The 24,137-nt window shown below is 40.9% G+C and overlaps 2 protein-coding genes across 2 annotated transcripts in view; one reads left to right on the forward strand and one right to left on the reverse strand.

Moving 5' to 3' along the window:
• Nucleotides 1–895, forward strand: part of DPP7 (dipeptidyl peptidase 7) — a 23,217-nt gene extending 22,322 nt beyond the window's left edge. The window contains exon 13 of the mRNA XM_056350793.1: nt 57–895. Coding sequence (XP_056206768.1) covers nt 57–198 — 142 coding nt within the window. The 3' untranslated portion in view covers nt 199–895. The remainder of the gene's footprint in view (nt 1–56) is intronic.
• On the reverse strand, nt 865–24,096 carry MAN1B1 (mannosidase alpha class 1B member 1). The gene is made up of 13 exons (XM_056350792.1): nt 23,871–24,096; nt 21,524–21,632; nt 20,725–20,861; nt 19,500–19,660; nt 17,642–17,751; nt 16,182–16,367; nt 13,910–14,058; nt 13,079–13,267; nt 11,869–12,059; nt 10,728–10,848; nt 8,047–8,244; nt 7,569–7,700; nt 865–6,695 (listed from the first exon to the last, which is right to left on the reverse strand). The coding sequence occupies exons 1-13, from the start codon at nt 24,006–24,008 to the stop codon at nt 6,492–6,494; spliced, it is 2,025 nt and encodes a 674-aa protein (XP_056206767.1). The 5' UTR covers nt 24,009–24,096; the 3' UTR covers nt 865–6,491.
• Between the last annotated feature and the right edge of the window lie 41 nt (nt 24,097–24,137).

The raw sequence follows: 24,137 nt of genomic DNA on the forward strand, positions 1-24,137 counted from the left end.
CAAGAGGCAAAGAGCGGCTGCCCCCTGACCAGCTCCCCCTGCTTTGCTTTCTCTAGAGGCCGCAATCCAGCTGACCCCCCATCTGTCACAGAAGTGCGCAAGCTCGAAGCGAGCATCATCAACGGCTGGGTGAAATCTGCAGGGCTGGAAAGAGCACGGGAGCAGCACCTGGGAGCTTCCGCGGACAGATGGCTGTGACTGTGTCCGTGCCCACAGCATCTGCTGGGCATGCGAGGCTGCACGGAGAGCAGCCTGCCGTGGGTGCTGCTTTGGGAAAGTGTTCTGTGTTCTCTCCTCTGCCGCGGTGGTGGAAATTCACCTTTCTGAAGTGTCTCACCTGCCCCTAATCAAGCATCAAAAGAAAAGCAAAAGGCCAAATGACTGACTGAAACTCCAGCCACGCTGTGTGGGTTTCATGCTCACCTGCTGGAAATGAAAAGGCATTATAAATGGTGAAAATAACAAAAGCTTGCCTGGAAGGCCCAAGAATTATCACTGTCCTGAACAGGATGGTTGCATGAGGCACTGTAAGGTTGAAGCGAAATTATTTTTAGACAAAAAGTAAGCATAAGATGACTAGCAGAAAAGTAGAGGTACGGTCATTACTTATACAGGTTCACATGGGACTCCACTAGTGTGACCAATTATATATAATTTGGAAAAAAAAAAACCCAAACAACTCCAGCAGCCTCATCCAGTGCTGTGGGTTTGGGAGGTTTTGTTTGTTTTTAGTTTGAACTTGCACAAGAGATTTCCAGTTGTTGAGCTGGAGATTTACACAAAGTAATCCCGGTGTGTAGTGCTGTCACTCAAGAGCTGTGTATTAGTGACCAGTAAAGCACACCCACTTGAGACACCTTCAGATCTTTTTAAAATAAATTACAGGTTTATTAAACTGTGTGATATAATTTCATGGCTTGGTAGTACAACCAAAGAAGATAAAAAAAGGAGACTTCTCACCTTTCCAGCTGGAGTAAACTCATCTTTGCACATGAACAGGTGGATCCTTACCTACTGGAATTACACCAATAAATACTAGCATAACTGCAAAAAAATTAAATCCTAGTAATCAACTGGATGCCTCAGTTGATCCATTACAATGATTTTATGGCTTAGCAGAGAAGCCTCCCAGGTCATCAGAGGTTTACATTACACAGGCAAAGTCACAGCGTTGGCTTCAGCTTGTTACACTGCTCAAAGACCAAGCGCTGCACCAAGTATTTGTGTGGCTGGGTCCTGCCTGCCATTGCAGCACGATGGGTTCCCATGCCAGTCACGGGTGTTATTGCACAACACTCGGGTGCTGACAAAAGGGGTTTTTTGACCCATTTACCTCTTCCCTGTTAAGTACAAAAAGTCAAAGCTGCTGCTCCCCAGCCCCCGCTGAGGAGCACGGGGCGGAGGCAGGAACAGATGAAGTCCCTTTATCAAATCTTTGAGATATGTACAAATGAAGGACAACAAATGGAAGACACGATTAGTCAAACTCCAGTCCCCAAAGAAAAATGTTTTAAGACTGTTAGTGGACCTACACCCTCAACGAGACCCGTATCATCTCTATTTGTGCTGATGAAAACCTCTGCCAAGAGCTGTCCCCATCCTTTTTGCTCAACACTGGCCAGGCTTCAGCCTTGTTGCTGAAACCCTGGCTCCTCAATGCTGCCGCTTCCAGCCTTGCTGAGACGCTAGCATCTGGTATTCAGCCTCCATGCCCACAGACATACCCCCCCACTTTCCTGAATTTAGATTTGCTGTACCCCAGCAATTATTCAGGAATAGCACCACGTTAGAAAAAGCAGATGGTGAAGACATGCCTGCAGACAGGATGACATCTGGCTTATGTTACCTTTCTAGCAGCATCCTTAGCTCGTAGCAAGCAGGCACCCTAATTAAACCAACCCCACCACATTCAGCGTGAGTCTTTTGGAAGGCAATCTGCACCACCTTCGCCCAGTGGCTTGTTTCATGCCTGTGGGCAGAGGCCCAGGTGTCTTCTGACCTTCCAGAAAGGTAAGAGTGCTTTAATCCTCTTACAACGGACTATACTGAGCTCGTTTTCCTCTTGCAGATTGTACTTGCCCCAAAGGAATCCACATAGTGGGAGGGCCACAAGTGGTTTGATTTATACGAAAGAATGAACTAAAAGCTTTCAGATACTATGGCAAACAGATAAACAAAATATTCATGGACTTCCACACAGAAGATAGATGAGCAGCACTGAAAAGAATTACAAAGAGGCTTCAGGAACTGTGGCAGAACTCTGAAGCCAATGCCACAAACATCCAAAACCTTTTGAAGCCTTGGGTGTGGAAGAATGGGATCCAAGCGGAAAACCCTGGCTGTGCGGTGCTCTCCAAGCCGAAGGGAAGAGCCCAGCAGCAGCAGTCACTGCTCTTGCCAATCACTGGAACTCGCTTGTGGCTGAACTTCAGGGAACACAAAAGGAAAATGGAGCGTGAGCAAAGTGACCCAAGGCCCCATCCATGGGTGGAGCCCCCATGCTGGCTTGAGATCTGTACCAGCAGGGCTGGTGAGAAAAGGCTTGTTTAGTCTATCATCACGTACCAGCACAAGGAGTATGATCAAGATGCGAACATGGCACAAAACAGTCAGAAATGCCTCTCTGGTCACATGCCTTTAAGTCAGAGCTTGAAAACTGATCATGCAAATCAGCAGGTTCTCCTGGCAAGCCCAAGTCATCCATTTCTGAAGAACTTGGGGTTGGATTTTAATGGAAGCTGAGACCTCCAGACTTTGACAGCAAGTTCTAGCAATACTTCAGAGACAAAAAAACCCCAAGCCACTCTTCCTCAATCCAAAGTCAGGAAACCCTCAACCCTTCTGTTGAAGCAACAAACTTGCCAGACAGCATCATGGAACTACCCTGGCACGTCATTTTTACTGGTCTTGTTAAATATACCAAGTGTGACACTGGAAACTGGGAGCTGAACTGCCTGTAGGGTTCTTTCGAGGAGTTCACAGCTGCAGGAAAAGGGCAAGAGAAATTCGCAACTGCAAACACGTTAGTTACAAAAACCTATCCTGTCTGCATCCCTCATCACTGCCCTGTCACACTGGTATAAGAAACAAAGCAGATTCTTTGCCTAGTATTTGGACAAGTAAATACAGCTGTATCTGAGCTTGGCATGGAAGGTTGAAAACCCTGTGACCAGAAAGCCATGTGAAATGCAGAGCGGCTCCTGCCAGCCAATGCCTCAGACCTTGCAGAACTGCCAATTTCTACGACCTGTAGTGAGACAGACTTAAGTTCTCAAAAAGTTCCGAGATGAGATGCTAACTGTGGCCCCATCCACCTACTGAATTTTCTCCGAGCAAACAAGTGTTTCTTTCTGAGCTATGGCTTAAAGCCCAGCGTGTGAGACTTCCAAGTCCTACAGCTGTGCAGCACTCCGTGGCTGTGCCCATACCCATCTCTGTTTCTCAGTGAAAGCATAAGCGAACAGTATAGCTGGGTGGGGATGAGTTTTTTTTCTTTTTTGTTTTAATTAGGCAAGGCATTCAAGCTCTTGGAGAGAAACCAGGACAGCTCTTTGTGCAAAAGGACAGAAGAGATGGCCTTTCTGCAACATTTGACTCAAGCATCAGAAGTGTACCGGTAAGCTGAAATACCAAAATGGATTACAGACCCTGCAGTTAAGGCTTTGGCTCAAAGAACCCCAGAGTGCTCAAAAGAAAACTTCTCAAAGACTTGCAAAACTTCTGTTGTGCTGTGGGAGCACACAGTGGAATCGTGACGGGCTGTGAAGCTCCGAGACTAATCTGATGACAAAACATACTATGTTAAGGAAGTAACAATAAGTAAGCAGTTAAAAAGACCTTTGCAAAAGAACAGGAAGAAGCTGATAAGCTTTTATCGTTTTGGTTTGTGCCATTTCACATGTGATACAGGAGTTTGAAACAAACATTTGCTCTCAAATATAGAGCTGAACAATCTTAACTTCAGATTTAAAGGATGAGGACAGTAAAGCCGCACTTTGCAAAGAGATTCCATTTCCCAGGAAGAATTAGGTAGAAAAGAAATCAGTTGGACCAACAGGCTCAGCTAAGACAAGAAGTGTGTTTGGGAAAGTGATGATTTATTATTCTCTCCTTCCTTTAACTCATTATGAAATGGACTATTGCCAATCGTAAGGCAAAACAATTATAATACAGACTCCCACAGTCCCATTTGTAGAGTCAATTACATTAAGACTAGCATAAGACTTCAACAACAGAAGACTTTTGGTGAACATTTATGTGTTCCACTTTCTAAGAAATGTCTTTGTTTCCTCAGTAGGGCTGCCGTCTAGGTGAAACAGCAGCAGAAGTTTTACAATCCATAGCAAAGTCATTAACTAAAGGTTCAATCCCAGCTTCAATTGAAGGCACAAGGCCAAAGCAACACAATTCAGCTGGACCTGAATAGTCTCACTGAAGTTATCTTTTTTTTTTCTTTGTCTCCAGTTTTAAAGCCTTCAGCTTTTAGCCAAGGCTCAGCTCCTCAAAAACAGAAACCTACTCCACAAGCATTAACAATGAAGGTGTTTCCTCCCACATTTCAACAGCATTTTCCTTCTTTACTGTTATGTCAAAGAAAACAAAAGTCTTAGGAGCAAATCTGTTGTGCAGACAAAAGGCTACAGCTACTGGATTCCACTGCACATGTAAGTGAGAAACTAATTTCCAGGGTTACTGGTGGCAGGTGAACTGGAGGAACATGAACACTGTGCACAAACTTTGTCATGTCTTGCAAATCCCAGGGTCTCTTTGATGACAGAAAAAGGTGCATTTAAATAGTTTGTAAAATTTGTCCGTTTCCGTAAGCCATCATTGTACATGGAATGATAAATATTCTTTAAAACACTTAAATAGTGGTCCCAGCTTCTGACTCCAGCGAACAGAACTGATCAGCATAAAACAAATAAAGATGCATCTTCCTTTACAAATACTATAAAATACATGTACCCCCTCAGCCACTGAAAAATTAACCATTACAGTCAGATTTCATTAGTTCCACTTCACAGCCCTAGATTTGGAGGGGACTGTACCTCACTGTCACTACCACACGCCTGCGTACTTCCCATTGCTCCCATTAATGTGAGGGGAAAGAACATTTTGGTGAGAACAACCTCTTTCAGAAATATGAACAAGGACATTTCTGAGAACTTACTGGCGGATACAGGACTGTCCAAGTAGCTACAAGTAGCTTTTCCAAAAGGAAAAGCACTATAGAAAGCAGATTTCCAAATTCATGGTTTAAAATCTATTTGCACATATAAAAATGAAAGATCCCAGGGCTCCCATAAGATTCCTGCCAAAAAAAAAAAAAAAGGGTCTGCTTTGTCTTTGAGCAACTGAACAGATTTCACTAATTCTATTTGGGACCAGGAATTCTTGCAATACGTTTAGATTGCTTGCTTTTAATACTATCAATGAAAATAATTCTACCCAGAGTACTCCTAAGGGGGGAAAAAAAATTTCTCCACAGTCCAAAAAATTATGAAGAAGGTGAACTTTGCTGTACATTTGTACACTTGTTTTGAGTCAACAACCACCTTACAATGCAGTATCTGGACAGGAAAGGATGGAAGAAGGCTGACTTAGAATTATACCTAATGTGCTCACAAGCTTTCCCAGTGCCCAACCTCAGAAAGCAGCTTTCAGTCAGAATACCTGAGTCTAACTGATGCAAATAATATATAAAATGTATGTGTAGTTTCACTTGCGTTTCACATTATCTCCTGCATTCCTGCAGATAAGTTAAAAAACTGCAATACCTCTACAAAATTATATACCACTTTGAGCCAAACCAGCAGCAAATTCTTTTCCATCATTCATTTCAGATACAGCTTCAACAGATTGTTCAAAGTGCTCTATAAAACTAAGACACTGTACAACAGATGCTTTGCTGCCACTTCCTTCTTCTAACGTGATGCAGCATAGCTCGGTAGTTTGGAATGACATCAGAGTATCAGGAGCAATACTGACAGCTTTGCTTCTACCTGGGACATTACACTTCTTTGTTTATTCCTCTGAACACCTGAAACACCACACAGTCTTACGAAGGAACAGTGTGTTTCAGCAAATCCAGAATAAACCAGAAACCTGTAGGCTTACTCCTTCTTTCCAGGAACAATCCTGTGCTGTAAGACTACTTGCTGCATTCCTGATATTTAATGAGCATTTAGTAAGACTGATGTGAGTGCATTCTGGTTCTCCAGAGCCCCATGAATGTCATGGTCCACACCTCTGTTCTCTGAACCTCATCATCAATACCAGGAAAACCAGCTCAGTATGGCACAGCTTGTCTGTCCCAGAACCAGGGATTAGATTTAAGACTGACATGAGTTCTCCAAACCAGAGATGCTTCCCCCAAAGGTTTCATTTGTTTAAGCCAAAAAAAAGGTGCAATATAGCATCTCTCCTCAAACCCTGAAAAGTATAGGGACTTGAAGATAAAAATGCCACTAGAAGATCTACTGACACCCAGTCTATGCTGACACCCAGATAGGGAGTGGATGAGCTTCTGTGTTAAATACATATTTGTCAAGGTTGATTAAGTCTATGTCGTCTGAAAACAGCAGAAACATGTATTTGAGTGTTTCCCCAAGGAAGAAGCTCTCCATCTTATCACGTGGCTCTGGATTACTGGGATTCTGGACGTTGTTAATGGAAGTATAACCACCTGTAGGAACCTGTGCCAAAAAAAAAAAAAAAGCAGATTTTTTTTATATTTCAATATACTAAAATAAATTACTTTTACTTCTTAACATCCAGATGCACTTGGAAATAGTAAGTGCTAAGAAACAGATCAGCATGTTTTTCATTTCAGTCTTGGTTTTCGTTCACATATAAAACTTCAGTTATGAAAAAAAATCTCATTGTTTTTTAAAAGAAACCACAAGGAGGATAAAATGAAGTTAAATGTCCATATGCTTAATTTAAAAAGGTACCACAAAGAGCATCCCCTTGAAGTTTCTGGACAAATGTAGAGAAAGTAGTGCAATTTCCACATTTGACTTGCTCAAAGTACCATACCTATTTCCTCTTAAGAGCAGACCATGGATATTTAATGACCACTGGCATCTAGGCCGCACTTTTACAGCATATCAGAGTGATATCTCCATGAGCACTGTAGTCAGAATGAATACAAAACCCCCTCAATTAAAGCATTAATGCCATTTCATGGCACTATTTATTTTTTTCCCAACTTTAACCAAAGGGTTCCTTCAATCCAGCCAGGTCCTTCTCAGCTTCTAAATTCTAAAAAACGTAACAGCAGAGATCCTAACGGCTTCCAAGAAGAAGCAGAGACATTTCGGTAGTTTGTGTACAGCTTCTGCATTTTACTTTTTAAGCAATGTAATGAAAGTTCTTTCCCTGAACGCACTAAGCGTATCTCAAACTGTAAGGCACCGCATAAACTGAATTTTATTGTGTGTTCTTGCAAATTTCCCCACAGGTACCTGATGACTCTTGAAAGATAACAGGTTTCCAAAGTTCTTGTTAGAGAGCAAGTGAGCTAATACAGTCCTGACAGAAACAAGGCGATTATAAGTTGACCTTACCCGTGTATATTTATTGAAATTCTGCAAGATTTCCCAGCCCCAGTCTTGATATTTCTTATCACCAGTGAATCTATACATATAAAAAAGGCTTTCCACAGTTTCTGGTCGCAGTAAGTTGTGCCTGTCTGCAGGCTGGAAGAGAAAACAAAAACAAAAAACAAAAAACAAAAAAAAAAACCACAAAAAAACAACAAAAAGGCAAGAATAATCAGACAGGGAATTTCCTCAAGGACACAAGCAGGAAGAAAAACAGCAATTCCCATCTCCACCTATTCCAAAGAGTTCAGTATGCGTAACAGCTTCTAAATACACTACAAGATTAATTAAAAACAAAGGCTAGGATACACCTAGACTAGCGAGGCAGCAAAACAACAAGCTGCTCCACAGAGCACATCACCAATACCCGGCTGGCAGTTTCAACAGCAGAATAGAGACACAAAAGAATCACAGTTACAGTTCAGGCCAGCTATCTGTTCACCTTAATTTCCACATCTTTGTGGCCCTTTTGCGCATGAAGATTGAAGTGCACGATCTCCGGACTCAGGCCTGTCTCTACTTGAGCATACATCTGGTAACAGGTTTCTATAAGGGCTTCAGCCAATTTCATATGATCAGCAGTCAATCCATTGTGTGCTCCCAGTGCCAAAGTACCAGGCAAAAAGCAAACCAAGTGATCCTGCAAGACAAGACAACTCTTACTGTGGAAAAAATGATACGTGAATACCTGTTTGTTGTGTGTGCCTCTGTGTCCCTATGTGTGTGTCTTTTTTTTTAATTCTTTCTCTTCTTCAAAACACATTTCAGGTACCAAGAACTTCAGGGTAACATTTTAACAATCTGATGTAATATAGCATAAGGCAGGCAGTGTTATTAGAGACACCATTAATTTGGAAAATGTACAAGACACTGGGTTTATGTAAAGTTCTTGAAAAAAAGGTGCCAGGACAGGGCAAGGAAGAAGAGTGTGGTTTTTGGCACACATTACATACCAGCTCCTGAAGGGGGGGTGGGCAGAATCACCTAAAGGTTTCTCAATAGACACACCTAAAGGGACAAACTGACCATCTGAATTTAATTTTAAACTTAAAATGGTACAGAGATGGGAGTCAGCCACAGAAAACAAAGCTTTGGAGAAAGGGGAGAGGTCAGCTGAAGGAGATTTTCTTCATTCTGAAATAATCACCTTAGCATTACTGCAAGAGAGGTAACATCTGTGCAAAGACCGTTAGACTCACTGACACAACTGGAAAACACTGATAAGCCTTCAAGCATACTTCTGCCTGGAAGCTTGCCCCTTTCTTGAAACTCTATTATTTAGGGTAATAGCAATTTTTTACCCCTCATGTCTATAAAGCACCAAAGAAGCAAGAGCATGATTTTTCTAAACTCTGGGATACAGCTGGTTCCCATTCTCACCACTAGCCCTCCAAGACTCTTGTTTACTGCCAGCTGAATGCCATGGATACCAGGCACCTTGAACAAAATATCACTGGTTCTTCATGCATATATGGAAGAGGGGCACCTGAGGACGATCGTGTAAAGAGTATTTCTGCTTGCTTTCCCAAAACAGAACAGCAGCAATGAAAAGACTGCAGAGATGTTCTTGCTCAGCTTTTAGTTGCTACAGCAAACAATTTGTTCAAAGAACAAGAGGAGTGGTGTTACTTCAAGAACTGTGGAACATAATTTAGTTAAATTTCAAAAAAACCTCAACTGTCAAAGTCAGTTGAAGAACACATCAGAAAACAGGTTGTATAAAATGCCCAAATATTCAATTTGCAATACAAGACTGACTGTCCTCCTTCAGGGGCTAATCCACCACTGATACTCTGAATGTAAGAACTGCAGATTAATGTCACATATGGAATTTCAAATAATTCTTACCATTCAGAATGAAATCTCATGTCTCATCATCCAAAAATAGTAAAAACTCTGGTGGACAAGCAGCACCTGTATGGACCTTTAAAAGCTTTGTCCAGTCCTAAAGGAAATGGTTGAGTGTGGAGACTGTCAACACAGACACAGGAGACAAACAGCCCCTTCTCCAGCTGGCCAGGGTGAGATTCCTGTCAAGCCTTTCACCCAATAATAACTGATCAAATACCAAAACTCCTCCCTGGAACAGAAGCAAGTGTACTGACACATGCAGAAATCTAAGCCAAATCTATCTGTCCGAATTAAACTCTGTCATATCTTGGGAAAAGGGAGCCCCTTTACCCAAAACCCAGACTCCAGCCCCACTCACAGCCGGTTTGCAAAGCATTTGGGAAATTCAAATGCAAGAAGCACTTGCTGAAAAACAGAACTGAACATCTCAAAAATGCTACACCAATAAACCAACCAAGTCAAAGAACTCACTAAAGCTCACTTCAGGAATCGAAAAAGTATGTATAAGGCTACACATAATTTAATAATACACCACTCATCTTAAAAAAAGGCCACATACACACATGCTTTACCTGCACTTACACAAGATCTTTAACTGAAAGATCCTAAAACGCATTCTAAAGAGTACGAATGCACAAATTAAGAGCAGGGAGTTAAGGTCAACCAATCTGCCCCACTGGCAAGCAGCATACTTTTTACTCAATAACTGTACATGTAGGAAAAGAAACAAGTATCACAAATGGACAGAATCCTCCAAAATTATCAGGTTGGGTTTTTTTGGGTTTTTTTGACCCAGTAATACAGTATTAGATCACCTGTTTCTTTTGAAGGTAAACCTGAAAAGCCAGGTGTGTAAGGGTCCACACATATTGAATTACGGAAAATAAATAATACACAGAAAAGGCATTACCTCAACAGTTTCAGGTACTGGAATTTTATGATCAAAAAAGGGGAAGGGGAGGAGAGAGAAAGAAAGTTTGACTCCAGCACCAGAATGTCCAGTCTTACAGGAACAGAAGTGGATTTCCTAGATTAACCCAAAGGGAAGGCCCCTGGTTTGCACAGGTGACTAGTATCTACAAAGTACTGCCATCACACTGGCTATATATAGTCTGGGCTTTTTTTTCTTTTTCTCCTGAGTTTTTTTCTTTGAAGGGGGGAAAGAGGAAAGACAGAAAAAGCAGCTTTCCCTGTCCATATGTTGATTTTTTTCGTGGTGGTGGTTTTTCTGTTTTCTTTTGTTGTTTTTTTAAATGCAGTTGTACTTCTTACCATCTTGGCACTGAAATGGCCATGAGCAAGCTCTCCTACAAAAGTAAGCTTCTTGGGTTCTGATCGCTGAAGAAGATGCTTTTTCACTCCTTCTATGGCTCTCATATAGTCTTCCAACAGTCTGTGAATTAAAATCATTCCCAGTTGGCTCACATACATGCAGTCAAAACACATTTAATCACAGCTGATGTTCAGCTCAATCCTTTTGGAGACAATTATTTCAGTCTCAAGAACAGTATTTAATCAAATGTGAAGATTGACAAAACGTCTTCAAGTCACCATCAAATGGACATTAATTAGTTAAGTTATCACTACCATGTAGGAATATTGGGTTTACTTTAAGTAAACTCTAAATTTAAAGTATTAAAGAGAACATATCCCCAACTGTTTCTAGGCAGTAACCAGATTCCATTTACTTCCTTTGTATAGATGCACCTGCTGATATAAAGACAAGCCTCAGAGAGGCATGTTATCGCTCTATATGCATTAAACCCATGAACAAGTCCAACATAACTGGCTTATAAGCAGATAAAAACTGCTTAGATTTTTTGTCTTGTTTTGGCAGAAGCCTTGTTTTCCAGCATCTCTAGTTCCTCTGCTCCTTGCAAATGTTCTCTTCCACCTATCCAGTGCAGGTAAGAGAAACTTAAGAGACCAAAAGCAAAGTTTACACAAACGTCAAACTTCAGCCTCCTCTTATTTCTGAGGAAAGTTATTCCTTATGGATTAAATCTCCCACCTCAACCATCCTGTAGGATTCACCTTTCCCTAACAAGCTCAGAGAAAACATAGACATTGTTGGTGAAACGAAGTATTATCAATATTTCAGAAGTGTCTAATTACACCCCCCATCTACTGCAAAGACTTCATTCTCTTCTCCTGTCTATAACACTCCTCACATCTGATGTGCTGAGGAAGAACAGTTTTCTGAAGAGAAGTTCCACGACTAAGCCTAACTCACACTGTTTTTATATCAAGTTACCACAGGTCCTTATTTCTTGCTTAGCTTGCTTTTAAAACAGTGATATTTTCAGTCAGCTATTGGGCACTTACATTATTTCTCTTTAAGCAGCAAACTAAACCAGAAAGTTTTACAGCTCACATAATTCTCACATCAATATGAGAAGTGGAAAGAACTTACTCATTTTCTTTTTTCCCACCCTGAATCCATTGCTTGAGTAAATACTCATAGTAGCTGTCAGCTCTGGCTCCCAGAGTATAGACACCCAAGTGAGTGAACTGCCCGCTATTGGTGTTTATGAACATAGGCACTAGTCCATCATTTTTCCCTGAGAGGGTGTGAACATGCTTCATCACCTCTTCTACAGCTTTCTAAAAGAAAGAATATAGCAAACATAAGTTACAGGTAGGAATGATACACAAAACTGTGGCTAGTAACTTCAGGCTGATGACAAATCTTTAAATATTCTTCCTCAAATTAGCATCAGGAACATCAAGTTCAGCTTGTGCAATATATTAAATACAGGGTTGCAAACTTTCTGGCTTGCAAAACATGTTGTTCTGGGTACATTTAAGTACTCTGAAAGAATTATAACTATTTCCATTCCTTCACGTAAGCCCACTCAAAAGCCAGTACTACGGCACGAGACTATGACCTCACTTACTCATATTTACAAAGTAGAAGTCCGGCTAAAATAAACTACACGAATCATGCAGTAGCTATAATTTCTTTAAATAACTGCACTCTTCAAAACTTGAGCTATGGATACAGTTTACAACAGTAAAACAACATTGCCAAACAAAATGAAGGGTGGAAAGTATTCTTTTCCCTGGAATTATTTTTATTTCAGCTAACTCTTCCTTACACTGTGACCTGCTGTGAGACCCTTATCTAGTGAATCACATTTTAGCTCCCTGGATGCAACACCAAGGTTTTGTTCATTGCATTTAGGTAATGGCATCAAGAAACCGCACACAGAATTCTAACAACATTAAGCAAGGCACAGTTTCACAGTCCCCTGTTTAGGGGGAGACTTATTTTTTCAAACCCTGACAACCTAGCGTCAAACAAAAATACCAATGATAACAACTGGGGGCGGGGGGGGGGGGGGAGTGGGTTTTGTTGTGGATTAGTTTTGCTGTGAGCTTTTTGTTTGTTTTTAATCAAAAGCTGTTTCTGAGGGAGAAAAATAATTTACCTCCACTATTACTTTTTGGTATCTAAGAAAATAATTGGAATTACTTAGTTTCTATTCCTTCCCTCATCTAAAGTTTCTCAACTCATTTACCATCACTTACAGACTACAGAGACCACGTGTATTGATGGAGTGTCGGTGGTGGAGCTATAGACAGGTGGAAAAAGAGAAAAATATCAGCTGATTCTTCCATACCTGGAATTTCTCATCTCCAGTGAGACGAGAGAGCTCCCTAAATTCCAGCTGAATACTAGTCACCTCTGCCACAGTGCTGTCGGATGTCCAACGAGGTGGATGTGCAGTGCCCCGGCCAATGTTGACATCTGAATATGGTATCTTGGAGGGGGTCTTGAATGCTGGCATAAGCCTGTTCCCAATGTCTTTCTAAAGAAAACCCAAGAGCACAGGACAAAACAACAAACAAAACAAAACCTAAATACATGAACACATGCACACCCCTTCAGATTTTCTTTCACAAAGCAGAAAGAAAAAGAGAGGATAGCAGCTTAGTTTTAGATGGTGCAGGAAAGCCAAGAATTAGAAAGGGTCATGGATCTATTCATAGTAGTGACTACAGATTTTCTACCTTGTTCCTAGTATTGCATGCCTCATTTGAGTCTGCAATCCCTAGCCACGTGTTGTAATTCTGAAGTCATTGGCTGCATCTAGCTAATCTAAAGAGGTGGCTGACGCTGTAAGACACACAGAAAGGGTGACAAAAGACAACTATGACTCTTTGCCAACCATTTATTTCCTCTTTTGTTTCATGAACTTTATTATGGTCAGCTCTTCATCAACAGAAGAACAAGCATATAAGAATACCTGATAAAACACAGCAAGGCTCTCAGGTTATCCAGAGAACAAAAAGAAGCACAGGCTTAAAAGATTAATGGTAAATCCCTTCCCACTGCTTTAAATTTGAAACTATTAAAAAACAGCAACATTTAACTTTCTGATTAATTTTCCCTGAACTTCGTCCAATATGGAATACATAATCCAGTTTCATTTGTAAGAGTAGTCACTCACAGCTTTTTCCAGGAAGAGGCTATCTCCGGTGAGATGGTAGGTGCTCAGCAAGCCCCCCAGAATACGAATAGTGCTTTCAAAGAGGTTCACATCCACATTCTTATCAAACACTAAATCATTTGCTACCCATTTTCTTGCTTCTTCAAACTCTGCAAAGTATGAAAGGTAGTTCAGTTATGAACTTCTGACATGTTCCAACAACTAGACTAGAGACATTAGTATTCCATATATCCATGACACTTACTTATATCTGTCTACAGAGATGATAAAACTCAAAATGAAGAGCACATGCTGGAAGAAGTTTGCCTACCACTGGCTTAATTCTTATTCAGTACACACCACAGATGCACAGACAGAAATACCCAGCAAAATAAAATAAGTTCCTAATAGTCTAAAAAAAAAAAAAAAGAAGAAGAAATTGAGGATTTTTTATTAAAATACAAAATTGAGATCTTTTAAGTCCACCCATTTGACTTGTCAATTAGTTACATTTGCACAAGAGCCTTCTTAACTTTTTAATTAAATCTTATTAAACCAAAGCTGTAATCTACTAAAATCAGTTACCAGCCATTAGTATAGCCTTTAGCCAAGCAAAGTCCTGGGAAGCCTGCATCCTACTTCAGCACTTAACCCATAAAATCCAAGTATGCAATTTTTTCTCTCTAGAAAGAATGGTTTATCACTGATTCAAAAAAGAATGTAAAAGAAAAAGCCATTTTAGATTCAACAGCCAACTTAGCAGTAGCATCATTCAATGACTGCTTTTGCACAGGGTCTATGTGCATGTGAGTTAGTTTGAGATAGCTTATGCCTTTAACTGTGAAGACTAAGCTAACTCACACCTTCCAGAAACTCCAACTTGTGAGCAGGCGCAGAACAACCAGTTTCCCAGAAATGGAAGGTATTCCACAGGAGATTAAAGCAAAAGGATGCCTCTTTGTTCTCATGAGAAAAAACGTCTTGGATGTTGGGTTAATATTGGGTAAACTGAGAAGAACCACAGAAAAAATTCTGCTGTCACGTTAAGCACAATCTAGCAGTACAACAGAAAAGGTAAGGTCCTCTTTGACAGAAACGTCAGCATTCATCAGCTTAGAAGAAAGATAGGTAATATCAAACAGAACTTTCATTTATATAGCATTTGTTATTCAGAAGAAACCCCAGGAGCTTTCTAAGGCAATCAGCAAAAGAACTGCTATAAAATATGAACAAGCTTTCACAAAGAACCCATTTTCAACACACCTAAATTACTAATAACTTATTTTTAAAGCTCTATGCAGTTCACTATTTTTGTATGAAAAAAATCTGCACACTGTCAACTTGATGAAACTTCAAGATAGCCTGCTCAGACCTAGAGCTGCAGACAAATGATGTGGAGGTTCTGTTCAATTTAATATTCTACACAAACTTCAAAGGCAGAAGAGACAGAACCATGAAAGACTTTGACTGTTCATTGTCCCCTTACTAGCGCTCTGTTCTTCCTATCTTCACACAAAAAATTGCATGATTGATAGAATTTTACAAAGGTGGCTATCTACACCAAGGTTAAATAGATACAGTTCCAGAAATTTTTAAATACCACTAAAAAAAACCTGCACCACAAAAAAAACCAACCAAAAAAACCACAAAACAACAAACAAAAAAATCCTCTTAAATACTGCATAAACAAGTTTTTTTCAGCAGAATTACAAATTTTTGGCTTAGTTTTTAAAAACTCTTTGAAAGTTTTCTAACATAGTCACTTCCAGAATAAATGTGCAAAAATACAGACCACAGAGTAGTTCAGGAAAGAGGTACTGAATACTCTTTCTCCATCCATTGATTCCTTACAAAAACAACTCTCTTAAATCCAGATATGAAATATTAGTATTAGGTGTGACAAAACACAACCTAGGAGCTCACAGGCTAACTACACAAGACTGATGGGTAGAGAGCCTACAATGTATAACGGCACAAAGATAGCACTAGGGTTTTAGGACAGAAACAAAAGTCAGGAGGCTTATTAACACATTCCTCAGTTTCTAGCAGATATACCCATTGTTATATGTAACAGCAGAGTATTTTTTTTCTGGCTCAAAATTCTATTCCAAGAAAAAGTGTCCTTTAATATAGTAGAGGGTGGTTTTATATTTATTTTTATCCATAAAAAACTAAACTTCTTTGCCACACGCAATAAATGTTCCCCTCAAAGAACTCTAAACGTGTACTGCCTGAACAGAAAAATAAGGAATTATTTTAGAGGGGGTGGGGAAGCGAGGAGAAAAAAAAATACCTTCTTTTAAGCCTAAAATCCACATAGTATCCAAGGCATCAATTAAGGTAAGCCCAAGTCCAAACCATTCGCTGTAAGACTTTGACAAAGGCTTCAGCTCATCGTGGCCCCAGGCAAAATCTTTGTATCCTTTCCATGCGTGGCGGAAGGCTTCTATCACAGCCATCTGACGTTCATTTATGGGCACTGCAAAAGGAAGACAGCATCTCGCTCAAGACTTCTGGCAGGGGAGTTATGCAGCTATACCAAACACCACTTTGCTGCATTCTACCCAAAATAAACTTTCTTCCACACTACATGATCAGTGTAATGGAAAAACCATGCTCATATTCTTTTCAGTACAGCCTCTCCTCTATGGAATAACCAGTCAGTGTTTCTGGTGCAATTTAGCCAGGTGGAAAGAGAGATCTCTCCCTGGCAAAAAAAAAAAAAAAAGTCACTTACACAGATAAAACAATCACATGCACAGCTGTTACATGAGTATCAATAAAGCTCAAAGACCTGAAAGTCAGGAAATATCAGAATTAAGATTGCTTAAATCAACTGTAATTCAGCTGCTGAATACATATGCTTAACAATACAATCCTCAGCTAATTTACCACATACCATTTTTTCTTCATCTTCCTGGTCCTATTCATTGCTTTCTTCTAAATTTAAAATCAGTTATGTAAAGTGATTTCTCTTTTTTTTTTTTCATTTGATACAAAAAGGAAGAAAATTTACATTTTCCATCTTGAGCAAAGCCATATCTTTTACCATGGCTCTACTGAAATTTTTGCTCGCAATTTGCCATGAAGTTGAGCTCACGTTACACTTCCAACACGAAAAATGTCATGCCCATTAGCTGTTTATAGTTTTGCAACATTTCAGACAAAGATTTCTAGAGTGGGAAACACCAAGCGGCATAACTAACCCCATATATATTAAGCTAGCAAAAGCCAAATATATCACGTTGTAATATGCCACACTTATCATACCAGAACCTCCTCATATGAGCCCAGAAAGCAGAAAAACAGGTTCTTTACTCCACAAGGACAGCAGCTGCAAAACCAAATTCTACAGCTTTCTGGTAAGCCTTAAAAATAGTTCAGTTTAATTCAGGGAGGAAGTCACTTTCCCTGTATTTGCAGAACAAAAGGAAAACCACTGCTGAAAAAGGATGCTGTCCCCCTTTCAAGCTCTCTTTAGACCATCCTTTCTTGGAGAAAAGATGGGAATGTCTGCCTCCTCACAGAGGCTGTATTTCAAAGATTTGTCACTGAAATTTATTTTCAAATTCTGAAGGCTGTCATGGTGGAATAAGGATACTGAAAGGCTTGGATGTCCTAGGTAAATAACCTTTCCTACAGCTTTTTTTTCCTTTAATTAAAATAATTAAATAGATGTGTTCAGGGAGGAATTGCACAACTTCAACCACAGAAGTGAACAGAAATAAACTTATCATTAACTGCACTATTTACCTGGTTCCTTCTGGTCTTCAGCTTCCACAGATGAAGGTTTCTCTGGTTCCTTTATTTTAATAGATGGAGGTTCAGTGCTTTGGTCAGGTTCTATCACTGCTCCTCTCCAGCTGCCGAAATTAAGATTTAATTTGATCACAGAAAGCCATGCAAATGAATGAGACTTATCCTGCATTTCCTTTCTCCCCACAATACTTTGATAAAACAGAAGTTGCATTTTGTATCAAGGATCAAAATAATTATCCTGTCCACTAGATAATTTTTCTGTTCAAAGAAATTTGCACCAGAGAAATTTTACTGGATTAAGAAATGTGTTTTACAGGCTCTTGGAATTCCATCAAGTATCTTGGCAATGGAACTGAATAAAGAACTTCTAAAAAGAATTAAAACACCTGAGAGCGCTGCACTAAAAGTATTTGGCTACTTACAATTCTGAAATGATCAAAGGAGCCACTAACACTAAATAGTACCACATGAATTATTATCATCAAAAAATCATGAATAAGCACAAAGGACTAGGTGCTTAAAGTACTTGTTTTACTACCAAGGTGCTTAAAGTACTTGTTTTACTACCAAGGGGTTCACAAGCCTTCCCTACCACCACAGATGCATAAATCAGTTTTTACAGGTTTTTATTAAAAATCTCACGAAGGAGAAGTCTTTCAGAATGGATTTGAGTTCAAGTTCATATCAAGATCAAACAAACTTGACCATGCTATTCAATACATAGATATGTTGACTCTGAGTGTATAATATGCCTCCTAAGGGAACCAGGCTTACAGGACCTTTAAAGTTTATATTGTTTACAGTCAGCATACAGACTCACACAAATCAAATAATTTCATTTCTTATTTTCATTCTTTAAATTTGTAACTAGTCTTCATTAGGCTTTCATTCCTATCCCAAGTTTTCCAGTTACCACCTGTTTAACTCTTGAGTTTTAGCAGAAGTGGAAGCACAGGGATAAAACTCTTCCAAGTCATTCTGAGAGGTATCAGATAATACTAACAGCCAAAATGCTGATGCAGGCACAGTTCTGACGCTAAGATCAGCTCAGCTGTACCAGTGCTGAAAAGGACACAAACATATTAAAAGCCAAGCCTAGTGTTCCAAATCTTAAGATCCGCTGCTGAACTTGTAGTAGTTTATATCCAACTTACATCCTTTCAGGTATACGCAAATCAAAAGATTTCAATCAGTAATACCTTAGGGAATAACTTACTATAAATATAATCACAGCAGCATAGACTCTCTGTAGAAGATACTACCATAGCTGTATAAGGGGGTCTTTGAACTGTATGATTAATCTTTTTTAAGAAAGAAGTGTATCTCATACAGTTACACGCACACAACTGCGTATACTTCTATGGCTTCTTCCAGTTCAGCTTGGGTTTACCATGTTTAGTGGCATCACACCCCTAACCAACACTGACACTGGTATAATTTTCCAAGTCTGGCCAAGGACAAAGACACTTCTGACAGTATAATTGTATCAATACTGGTACATTAGTATTTACTGCAAAACAAATGGCAGAAACCTACAGACACTGAGAATTCTCCTGAGCTTTAAGGGTGTCTAAGTGTATTAGAAATATGGACAGCCTTGTAAGGCTCCAAATACTCTGCAGTTCTATGATGTAAACAGTAAAAACAGAAAAGCCACACATTCACTGAGATTAAATAAATAAATCTAGCAATACCAACAGCTGTCAGGCCAGACCTGAGAACAAATACATGCAAGGAAAGAAATCAACCTCAGATACAGACAAAAAAAGCCCTTACAATTTCCATTCCAACATCCAATGGGTCTTGACAGGGGCAAGGGGGGAGCACTGTAACTTGCTGGAAACACTTCTACCTGATAACGGATTTCTCTGTTTTCTCTTCTTTATCAGCCTGGACCGGCTCTTCTGCAGCCTTGCTGGCATCATGTCGGGTCTTCAGCCTCACATCCCTCCATGGTGGCTTGATCTGAAGATTGGAAGGACCACGCCGAACATGAGGTGGTTTTGGCGGCTTCTGAGAAAATAAAGAAAAAAACCATGCTTGGTATGTTGCAGAGATGGTAAAATTTCAAACCATAAATGAACAGCATTCCAGTGTCAAGCACAAACTTCAGATAAATCTTATTTTATATCATATCAGCATGCAAGTTCTGCCCTGAATGGAAGGTATGCTAAAGACCTTGGGTTTTTGTTTGTTTTAAACTTTTGGAAAATTATCCCATCCTTAAGCTTACACTGATAAATCGCTTTTAAACTCCCCTACTGCTACCAGGTATTAATTTAACACAAAGCACTGCCAAAGGACTGTAAAGATATTTGATTCCATTTTACTAGGCACAATGAATTTTTATTCAAACCAGCAAAAAAGCATGAAAAAAAAAAGCTTACAATATGCCAGTGTTAGATAATACCAAAAATTACTATATAGTAATACATGTACATTTGTGCACAACGAGGGGAAAAATTAATACAACATTTCGTAGTCATTAACTGGAAATCCCAAATTTCATGAGGTAAATACATGAATAGCAACACAGTCACCAGTATTCCTCTACTCCACTAACCCACACAGTCAGTTCATGTTTCTTTCCCGTCACACTCCACACAAATGTAATCCTTCAAAACCTACCAACATCTGTTCTGTTTGCTGCTATTTTTCAAGCTACAAAAAAAGCTATTCCAATTCAGTGTGACGCTGACTCTACCCTGCATGTCATACTCAGCCACGACTCTACTTAGGCTCCTCACAACAACAGGACTGATGTCCGAGCACTCCGAGTCCAAACAAATGAATCATAGCAGGGAAGCGAAGCCTCAAGTGAGAGGTCACTGTGACCTAAAGTCCTGGCACTCCTAGGTATACCAGTGATTAAGTAATAGTACACTGAACACAAATAAAAAAGGTAAAGCCAAGATATACTATACCAAAGCCCTTCCTGAGAGGAGTGCATTCCACCCAGAGCAGATTTCTATTGCAAGTTATAACTCCTTTCTCCTCAACAACTGCTGGAATCAAGCACCATCTGCAGCTTTTACAAACTTTTGTAGCTTTATAAAACTCATTTCTTCTCATAGTACCTGTGGTGAAAGCTCTGGGTAGTCTCCAAGGTTGGCATCTGCTTTCTGGGGTGCTGGCAGAACAGCTGGATTTGCCAACTTTAATCCAGGAATTTCTGGTTCTGTTCTCTGATCATCCAATGACTTGTTTGTTAGACCTAGACACAAAAAAACTGCTCAACACAAGGAATCAACAGTTTAGGCTCCAGCTAGCAATCTGTAACATTTTGCTGCATTCACATACTAGATGCACCTCCAAAAAGCATTTCCATTCACAAAACTGATAAACACACAGGAACGGTTAGGCATAAAGCGTCTTTTGGTATTAACACTCTCCCTTAACATACAAGGAGGCTGCTAAAAAGCACATGCTTTGTTTTTAATTCCTATTATTTTAGACACTCAATACAGGCAGTAAGATAGTATCAAAAGTAAATGTGCCTTTGTATTGTAGGAAAGCTTGGAATTTCTAATCTGATGGACAATCAAAACCAAGAGAGGATTATCTTATTAATACTGCTTAGGTTTGGGTTACCAATATTGACATAACAGAAGAATCACACTCAGCCTCCAAATCTTAATCAGTTAAAACAAAACATTCTTCTAGTAGAGATAAAACAATGAAAAGGCATATGAAAAATATTTGTGATTAAGCAGAAACAAGTCACTGAAACATGTCACATAATATCATCTCATAGATGTGGTTTAATGGATACACCCAGTCATTGTCAATAAAAATTAAAACTAGTTATAATAAATACAACAATCTCTTAAATATAATGCCCCGCTCTGGTAATTCTGAGCTATACGGAACACATACTTTTCCATGGTTCCCCCATGCTTGTGTATGAAATGACTCCACAGACTGCCAAGAAGGCAAACAGGAAGAGAATTACACTCCGCTGTAGTCGAGACAGCTGCTTCCATTTCTTTAGGAGAGAAAATAAGTAAGAGGAAGAGTATTTAGCACAACATTAAGAGCCTACTCATTTGAAAATAAACTCTTATCAGTTCATTCAGAGCAAGAAACACAAACTGAGTAGGTTTAATTTTACCCTCTGTTTCCAACTGCAGGCATCCATTGCTTATTTTCTTTGATTAAGAGAAAAATAGAAATATAACATGCTAGCATAAGGCACAGCAGTCTCAGAGAAACATCAGAGCCACTTGCTCCAAGAACCTCAGAGACTGCCAAGTGCTGAGATTCCCAGAGAGCATCACCTACAGTGCACAGACTTTCATCACAACCTTTGCTGGCTGACCTGTGCATCTGCCCAGATGTCAACTGGGAAATAAGCCAAAAGCCTCTTTCCTCCCTTCTGGCTGGGGAGGTACTGCAGAACAAACATGCAAAGTAAGAAACAGAAAAAAGTCACAGGAAAACTAAAAATATTACTGCAGCAAAGAAAAAAGGCTCAAATCAGTTAAGCACCTATCACTGGGCAAGAAAAGCCAGGCATCATGCCTCTAAGCACATGGATCTGTCACACAGAACAGGTCCTGCCACCACAAAGTCACCAACCTGCAGCAATACAAAAATGAAGTAAACCAACAGAATAATGAACAAGACAAACCCACAATGTTTTCAAGTTTAGTCCTGGGCAAAAACGTGTTTTTAAAACTGATGTATATACAGTAAGATCCTGCATGTCAGACAGCAAATGCTACATTAGCCTGAGAAAGAAGTTTTGTGCATTGAGAGAGAGAAGTTGGAGTTAAACGTTAACTGCTAACTTACCATCTTGTTAGTTTTCTAACAGTCCTATCAAAATTTACTAGAGCAGAATTTTGCTTCCAGTTACTGGTTTTGGCATACAGAGAGGAACCTGCAGTTTCCTACAAACCACTTTACACCCCACAGTGCTTCTCATAGTCCTTATCCTCTTAATAACAACCAGAGGCTGCAGATGTTTCAGTGAAGAATTGTCAATGTGTTCATGTTTCTGAGCCCCAAAGCACACATTTCCCATTTTCCTCCCACACTGCTGACAGTATGGAAATCCTGTACACCCTTCCCTACACACACCACAAGATGCTGATTCCACACCTTTACCTTCAGCTCTAACTGCACAGCAAACCCCATCATCATCTCCCAATTCAGAAGGATGCTTAAAACCCAGCAGCCCTGTGTTTCCTCAAGGTAGGATGGAAAAAAGAATCATTGACTGTGGTGTCTTGGGATGGGTGGGAATGAGGCACAAGAATACAACAGGGCATTTACCACCATCTTACTTTTTTTTTTTGCTGACAAAGAATAAGGATAAAAGGAAGGGCAAAACATCTTGTGCCCTATCCGCACACTTCCCTAGCTGTTAAAAAGAGAGAAGTTGCCATACGCTGTGTCCCTAAACAAGTTCTTCATATGCTTCATCTGACCACCTGTAAAGCCTCTGTAGTGACTATATACCTCATCTCCTATCTGCAACAAGGGTTATCTTGCCCTTTTGACTCACATTTTCCCACCCTCCCTCTCCAGCCCAAGACTCCCACTCCCTACCCCCAAGCAGACAAGGTCAATTCCACACGGCTCTGCCGGAGACCCTCTTCTCACACTCAGCCTTCCCACCGAAAGCAGAACTGTTCCCTTTACTATCCCAGGGCAGAGGACGGTGGTCCCCCTTCAAACCCTAAAATAGCAGGCAAAGGCACCAAGACCAAATCTCACCCTGCCGCCACCCAGAGAGCGGGGCTGCCTCCCAAATGCCCACTAGCAGAGGGCAGTATTTCAAACACACACCATATCCTCCTGCCTCAGCTTTGTTCACCAAAATTAAGATATAACTTAGAGCACCCTCAGCCAGCCTGCACTCCACAAACCCCTCCCGGGTGGGCAGATGCCACCCAAACACTGCTGAGAGCAGAGGCCCAGCCCGGGACCACCCCTCCCTAAAGCCCAGGGCACCCCCATCGTCAAGTGCTCACAGATTAGGCCTCCTTCCAAGCTCGGAATGGGGGGTCCCAAGCCAGGACCCCACACGCACAGTCCAGATGCACTCAAGCCTAGGGTCACACTTCATCGCCCACCCCCTACAGCCCGGCCTTCCCCAGCCCAACGGGGCTCCCTCATTGCCAGGTGCCCCCTGCACCCAGCTTGGCTGTACCGGTCCCCTCACGGCCCGCAGACCCCCGCGGCCCCCGGCCCCTCACGGCCCGGCGCCCGCCCTCACCCGCCAGCAGGAGCGCCGCCTCCAGGCCTTGCTGTTATTGTAGCCGCCGGCCCCCACCGCCTCCTCCGGGCTGAGGGTGACGGAGATGAAGTCCCGTCGCGGCGGCGAGGCGACGGCGGCGGCGGCAGCCGAGTACATGGCGGCGCCTCAGGGGCCGCTGCCCGCTCGCCCGCCACCTCGCGCGCCGGCCGCCATCATCGCTCCTCCCAGCACAGAACCGGGCGGAGCGGCCGCTTCCGGGTGCCGCTCTAGCCCCACAGCACTTCC

Source organism: Falco biarmicus, chromosome 9 (genome assembly GCF_023638135.1).
Source record: "Falco biarmicus isolate bFalBia1 chromosome 9, bFalBia1.pri, whole genome shotgun sequence".
Taxonomy (NCBI): Eukaryota; Metazoa; Chordata; class Aves; order Falconiformes; family Falconidae; genus Falco; species Falco biarmicus.

Bases quoted from the DNA above. Each gene is read 5' to 3' on its own strand.
- MAN1B1 (XM_056350792.1), bottom strand. From the start codon at position 24,008: ATGTACTCGGCTGCCGCCGCCGCCGTCGCCTCGCCGCCGCGACGGGAC. The intron at 7,701-8,046 runs GTGAACAGATAG...TTTCTCTTCCAG, and splicing joins ACAAAGATGTGGAAATTAAG to CCTGCAGACAGGCACAACTT. The intron at 6,696-7,568 runs GTAAGGTCAACT...TTTTTGGCACAG, and splicing joins ATTTCAATAAATATACACGG to GTTCCTACAGGTGGTTATAC.